The sequence below is a fragment of the Corvus kubaryi genome, unplaced genomic scaffold (assembly GCF_017639235.1).
Source record: "Corvus kubaryi isolate FWS band 111438036 unplaced genomic scaffold, C.kubaryi_AGA036_p1.0 36397, whole genome shotgun sequence".
Lineage (NCBI taxonomy): Eukaryota > Metazoa > Chordata > Aves > Passeriformes > Corvidae > Corvus > Corvus kubaryi.
The window spans coordinates 1-6,621 of record NW_024580864.1 but is presented as its reverse complement, the minus strand read 5'-3'; the positions used below and the strand labels follow the sequence as shown (position 1 = coordinate 6,621).

The window sequence follows — 6,621 nt, the reverse complement described above, 5'->3', positions numbered from 1 at the left end:
CTCATTCACAGTCAAAGACAAAATGTCCTTTTGGCTGAGCGGGGAAGTGACGTCATCGGGGCTCAGCCAATGGCGGGCGGCGGGGGTCCGCGCGCGCCCGTCCCCGCGGGGGGGGGCCCGAGGCCGCGGGGATCGGCACCTGCGGGGGGGGAGCCCCGGGGACCCCCCACCCCCAGGGCCACTCCAGCCCAAGGTGACCCCGGGCCGCCACCCCCCACCGGGGGCCCGAAATAGCCCTGGGAGGGGTGGGGGGGTGAGGGGAGGGGGCGGCTGGGAGAGGCACGAGTGGGGGGGACACCATGGCGGGGCACGAGTGGGGACATGTGGGCGTGGGGACACAGGGACACCTGGGCATGGACCTAGCCGGTGACATGTGGGGGGCAAGGGGACACGCAGGACATGGGCACGTGTGGGGATACCCAGAACGTGACGTAGGGACACTTGGGGACATGTGGGGTACAGCGGGGCTGGGGGACACCTGGGGTACGGGGATGTACAGGACATGGGGACACCCAGGTTCGGAACGTGAGTGGGGACACATGGGGTGGACGGGGACATGGGCACAGGGACAAAAGGGACACCCAGGACACAGGGACACATACACAACCACACAGGGACACATGGGACACAGGGCACAAGGACACAAGTGACACAAGGGACACAGTAGGCACAGGGACACAAAGGACACAGTGGGCACTGGGACATGGGGACACTTGGGGACACACACGGCATTCGGACACAGAGGGCACAGCCAGGTATGGGCCACACAGGGATGTGCTGGGACACGCCAGGCGTGGTGCCACACGTGTCCCCCGCATGTCCCCGTGCTGGGGTGGGGACTCACCGGGTGTCCTCTGGCTCCGACAGCGGGTCCAGGGTGCTGGGCTTCTGTTCCATTCACCGCAATTCCATCAAGGAGCGCTCAGCACCGACCGAGGGGGCTCCGGCGCCACGCGGGGGCCACGGCGGGGGGCCACGGCTGGGGGGCCACGGCGGGGGGCTACGCCGCGCACCCCATGGTGCCCCTCAGTGCTCAGCACCACGCAGCATCCCGGGCTGGACCCTGCGGGACAGGGGGGTCAGCCCAGACCAGCTGTGGGGGACACAGAGGGGACACCCAGGGAGGGGTGTGAAGCCATAGGGGACCCCCAGGAGCTGTGGCCACCGGGGAGGGCTGGGTGTGAGCATGCAAGAACGTGTGGAGCGTGCAAGGGCGCCCAGGGCTGGGCAAGGGCACGAGGGACATGGGAGAACACGAGTAGGGAGCAACGTGCAGGGTGTGTGCAACAGCACCGGGGCTGGGCCAGAGGGCACAGGGGTGTGAGAGTGTGCACAGGGGGGTGAGAGTTTGCACAGGGGGTGAAATGCACAAGTGTGCAAGGCTGTGAGAGCACTGAGTGAAAGAGTGTGCAGGGTTGTGGAAAAACATGCAGAGGTGTACAAGAACGTGCACAGGTGTGCAAGTGTGTGTCCAGGTGTGCCACGCTGGGGGAGAGGGTGCACAGGTGTACAGGGCACGTGAGAGTGTGTGCACGGGTGTGCAAGAGCACGTCCAGGTGTGTGAGAGCGTGCACAGATGTGCGAGGCTGTGGCAGCATGGAAGGCGTGTAAGAGTGTGCAGGGCTGTGCAAGAGCAGGCAGAGGTGTGTGCACAGGTGTGCAGGGCTGTGTGAGTGTGCACAGGTGAGGGTGGGTGTGCAAAAGCACACCCAGGGGTGCAAGGCTGTGTGAGAACATGCTCAGGGCTGTGAGTGTGCAGCAAAGCACAAGCACACACAGGGAGTTGCCCCCCCACCCTTTGGGGCAGGGCTGGGGGCCCCCCCAAGGGGTAGGGGGAGCTCATTGGGGAGAGGGTGCAGAGGGCAGCCCCTCAGCACCCAGGGAAGCCCCTCAGATGCTGCGGTTTGGGGGCCAGGCTGAGCCCTGACGTGGTCATGGCACATTTGGACACCCCCAAATCTGGGGGTGGGTGTGACTTACGGGGAGGGGGGCGAATTACGGGGTGAGGGGTGACTTATGGGTAGGTGGCGACTTACGGAGTGGGGGGCGCCGGGGGTCCGGGCGATCCCTCCTTTGCGAGCTCTGCTGTGGCAAAGACACGTTGTGGGGGGGGTCCGGGCGCGGGCAGCACCGGGGGGCACCCCCCGACGGGGGTGTCCCCCGTGACGGGGACATTGAAGCACGACGGCGGCAGCATCCCCCCGGCTCTTCGTGCCCACCCCGTTCCACATCCCCATGGATACCCAGCACCCATCCAGCACCCCTGTGGGATGGGGGGGGCCCTGCTCACGAGTCCCCCCGTGACCCTCCGGTGACCCTCCCGGTGCGAAGGGGTGTGAGGGGCGCGGGGGGCCCTCAGCCCGCGCCGGGGGGGCCGCGGCGGGCGCGGTGCCCAGCCCCGGGCTCCTCCGCTCCGCGCGGGGACAGCAGAAAGTAGGTCACGTTTGTCTTGGCCGCCACAGAAATTCCTCCGGCGGATTTAAAACGCGGCGGACGGGGCTGGGGGCCCTCCCGACACCCCCACGCTACGGGGCGCCCCGGCCGGCTCCCCCCTTGCTGCCCCCCCCCCAGCCGAGTACACCCCGACCAGCGAGGGGATGGGGGGCGAGGGATGCTGCACCCATGGGTGCACAGAGCCGCACGGGGGGGGCTCGCATGACGGGTCCCACAGACCCCCTGAGGAGGGGGCGTCGCCTGCACCAGCGTCTTGAGGGAAACTGAGGCACCGCAGCGCATCCCACCAGCCGGGAGTGCACTCCCCGCCTCGGGGGGCTCATGGGGGGGCTGGGCACCCCTGCCGCAGCCTCAGGCCGGCTTTGGGGCCGGCGGTACCTATAGAGCCGGGGGCTGCAGCAAATGTTTGTTCCATATGGGAACGGCGCGCGGAGAACTTCCAAGTATAGGCACTGGCAGGGATCCAGAGCTGCGCGGCCCCCGCCGGGCACCGGCCCCCCCGCCGCCCCCCGCCCCCCTCCCCCGGGACCCCGCGCGCCGGCAGAGCCCCGACACGCTCGGTGCATGTGTGGGGCTCGGGGTGCATCGACGTCGCGGTGAAACCACTGTGGGGTGGGATATGGGGTGTCCCCAAAGCCGGTGTGCGGTGGGTGGGCTCGGCCACCCCGCCTCAGTTTCGCCACTGAGGTGGCCTGGTGGGTGCAGCCCCAAACGAGAGGCTCAGGGCTAAAGCCGGGGGGCAGCGGCGTTAGGTCGGGGTTCGCCACCCCAGCGAGACCCCAGCAACCCCCTGACACCCCCAGCATCACCAGCACCCCTGGGATCACCCGGCGGAGCCTGCGGTGCCGCTCCAGGAACCGTCACTCGAGGAATCCCGGGCGCGCTAGGGCGGCCCAGACAGACAGACACGGGAGGGGGCTCTTCTCCTCCTCCTCCTCCTCTTCCTCCTCCTCCTCCAGCGGGACACGTGTGATGAGCGCAGTCAGGTCTCAGCCCACCCTGCGCCGCCGGCACCCAAACCTGCGCGTCCCACCTGCAGCACCAGGTGCTGGGTGGGTGCTGGGTGGGAGCGGGGTGGCAGCCGGCGGGAGCCCTCCCGGCGCCCCCCCAGCCCAGCCCCACGCCCAGGGGAGCGTTTCTGCTGAGTCGGGTGGTTGCAGGCAGCTGAAAACAACCCGGGGGCAAAGTCCGGGGCTGGGCCGGCGGCGGGAGCCACCTCGCCCCAGCGGGGGCACCCAGCACCCCGCTCCCCACAGACGCCACCCCCGGGGACCCCCGGAACAGGGAACCCAGACAATGGGACGCCCCTCCACACAGGCACTGACCGCCTCCGTGCAGCCGGACGTGGGTGCTGGATACCGGGGCCGCCCCACGGGGCCACTGCCGTGTCCCTGCCCCCCAGCACAGATGGGCTCCGGGGGTCCCAGCATCCTCCCCCAGCCCAGCTGCCAGCCGGGTCAGGGAGGTGAGGGCCTAAGCGCTTTAGCCACGGTGCCAATTAGTGTGATTAGTTGCGGGCTGGGGGCAGGGCAGACCCGCGGCCACCGGCCAGCGATGCCTGGCCATGCGGGCACCGGGGTAGTGTCATCATGGACACTGCGGCATCACGGTGGGCACTGGGGCAGTGTCACAGTGGGCACTGGGGCAGCATCGTGATGAGCACCAGGGTGGTACAGATCTGCCCCTGCCTGAAGAACCCTGGCTGTACCAGCTGGCAGGACCGTGCTGTGGGAGTGTGGCCAGGCACAGGGCACCTGCCGTACCACGGCTGGCAGCACCCGGCACGCGCCGATGCCCGTGTGTGAGGCTGTGCCAAGTGCCACACGCGTGTCTGCGTCTGGTGCTGTGCGCCCATCACACACCCAGCACACCATGCCCAGCGCCACGCGGTGCCCACTACCATGGGCACATGTGGCAGTGGGGACAGCGTGCTGTGCCATGCTGTGCTGTGCTGTGCCGGGAGGCTGCAGGAATCCCAGGCATGTGCAGCAGCTGGGCAGCCCGAGCAAGGGGGATGCCACGGGCCTGACATCAGGGCAGCCCACCCAGTGCCATGGGAGCCCTGCATGGTGCCCCCTCCCCACACATGTGGGGTCTGGGCTGTGCTGTGGCACAGGATGGCTAAGCCCGGGTTTGTGTCCTCCCTGTGGCTTGTGGCTCAGAGAAGCCACCACTTGTATGACAGCTGGCGGCTGCAGGGCTGGTGACCTGCCCCGACACTGACTGGGCACCCATGTGGTGTCCTCGAGCCTCCGATGGGTCCTGCATCACCACACTGGGGACCTGCACCATGACTCGACCCCGGCCCTGCAGCCCCCACGAACCCCACAGGACTCCCAATACCATTACCTCCAACCAAGGCCACACCGGCCACTCCTTCCTGCAGTGTCTGAGCACTCAACTGCGCCTCCGTTTCCCAATCCCACCTCAATTTCCCATCCCACCGGAGCTGCCCAGCAGAGAAAGAGCCACACTCCCATATCCCCAGCACCGTGCCCCTGTGCCAGTGCACAGGATGTGGCTCATCCCCATGTCACTGCTTCCCCAGGCCGCAAAGGTCACCCAACAGGGACCCCCGAGCACCTGGTGTGTGCTGACTGCGCCCAGTCTCAGCTCTTTGGGGTGGCTGCAGGCCCCAAGCCCCGCGGGGTGCCCCTGGCCCCAGGAGGTGTGCCGGGACGCCGGGAGCTATTCTCAGCCCTTGGCACGGCATGGGACGTTTCTAAATCGGGGGCTCCGGTTCACGTGCACGGGAACGAGGGGGGGCTCCTGGGTCCCCTCCCCCGGGGGCCCTGCTTGAAGGGGGGAGGCGGCCGCCACGAGGTGCCCAGCCTGGGCACCGATGAGGGGACATAGGGACAGCCACCGGGACACGGGAACGGGCACCGGCACACAGGAAGGGACACCGGGACAAAGCACCGAGATCGCCCGGGGGAGCCCGTCCCCCCTGAGAAGGGGACGCGAGGGACAGTCCTCGCAGCGTTCCTGCAGTCACCCGACCCTGTCCGAGGGTCTGCAGCGCGGGGGACATCCCGAACGGCACCGCCCCGGGGGGGGCCGACCCCGCTGCACCCCCCACCCGCATCCAGCCTGAGCGGGGCTCTGGGAGCGCAGCCCGCGCCCGCCTTCGCCTACACCGCATCCCCCCTTCTCCTCCTCCTCCTCTCTCCCCCCAGTCCGGAGGGGGACCCAGGCGTCCGGCCCCGCCCCCACGCACCGGCGGCTGCGCGGGGTCCGGCGGGGCCGGGGGTCCGCGGGACGGGACCCCAAGGGCGGCCCCGCCGCTGCTTCAGTCTCCGCTGCTCCGAGAATGCGCTCGGCGGGCGAGGAACGGACCCGGGGGGTCCCGCTTCCTGCAGCCGCCGCCCCCTAGGAGGGGTCGGGGGGTGCGCCCGCAGCCCCCCCGTCCCTGCTCCGCAGGGTGCGGGACACCGGGCGTGTACGGCCCGCGCTCCCCGCTCGGGGAACCCGCCCGCGGGGCGACCACGCCGCGGCCCCGCGAAGGTCACGGCCGCGGGAGGATGAGGGGTGCCGGGGGGAGCCCCAACACGAGGATCCCGCTCCGCCGGCCCGCGGGGCGCGGGGCCCGCACCATTGCGGGGGGCACACGCAGCCGCACGGCACTGCCCTGGGAAGGGGGGAACGCGCCGCGCCCCCACCCTGCACCAAGACCCCCGGGCAGGGGAGCCCCCCCAAACCGGTTCCACCGGGGTTTGCCCGCGCCCCACGGCGGCCCCAGCCCCCCTCGCGCTCCAGCGGAGCCGCGGGGGTCCCCGGTGCCATCGGAGGTCAGGCGGGGTGAGGCGCAGCCCGGCCTCCCGGTGCTGCTCCCGGTGTCGGTGCCGGTGGCAGCCCCCGGCGGGGGGGTCACGGCTGAAGGTCGCGGTCCCGGGGTGACCTTGGCCGTGGCGCCCGCCCGCCCCTGCCTCAGTTTCCCCGCATGGCACAGTGGGGACGCGCCGGAGTCCGGCTGGGACCGCATCCCTAGCCCCGGCGGCAACACCGGACCGGGGGCAGGATCCGCCCCCCCCCCCCGGGGTGGGGGGGGGGCCCATCCCGCGGGCCCGCGGGGGGCCGGGGGCGGGGGGGCCCCCCCCCGCCCCCCCCCGCGCTCTCCTCTCGGCGCAAAAAAAAACATTAAAAAAATATTTTAAAATTTTAAAAATA

The 6,621-nt window shown here is 70.1% G+C and overlaps 1 protein-coding gene across 1 annotated transcript in view; it reads right to left on the bottom strand.

Moving 5' to 3' along the window:
* THRA (thyroid hormone receptor alpha) overlaps positions 1 to 974 on the bottom strand; it is a 6,320-nt gene extending 5,346 nt beyond the window's left edge. The window contains exon 1 of the mRNA XM_042019895.1: positions 845 to 974. Coding sequence (XP_041875829.1) covers positions 845 to 897 — 53 coding nt within the window. The 5' untranslated portion in view covers positions 898 to 974. The remainder of the gene's footprint in view (positions 1 to 844) is intronic.
* Between the last annotated feature and the right edge of the window lie 5,647 nt (positions 975 to 6,621).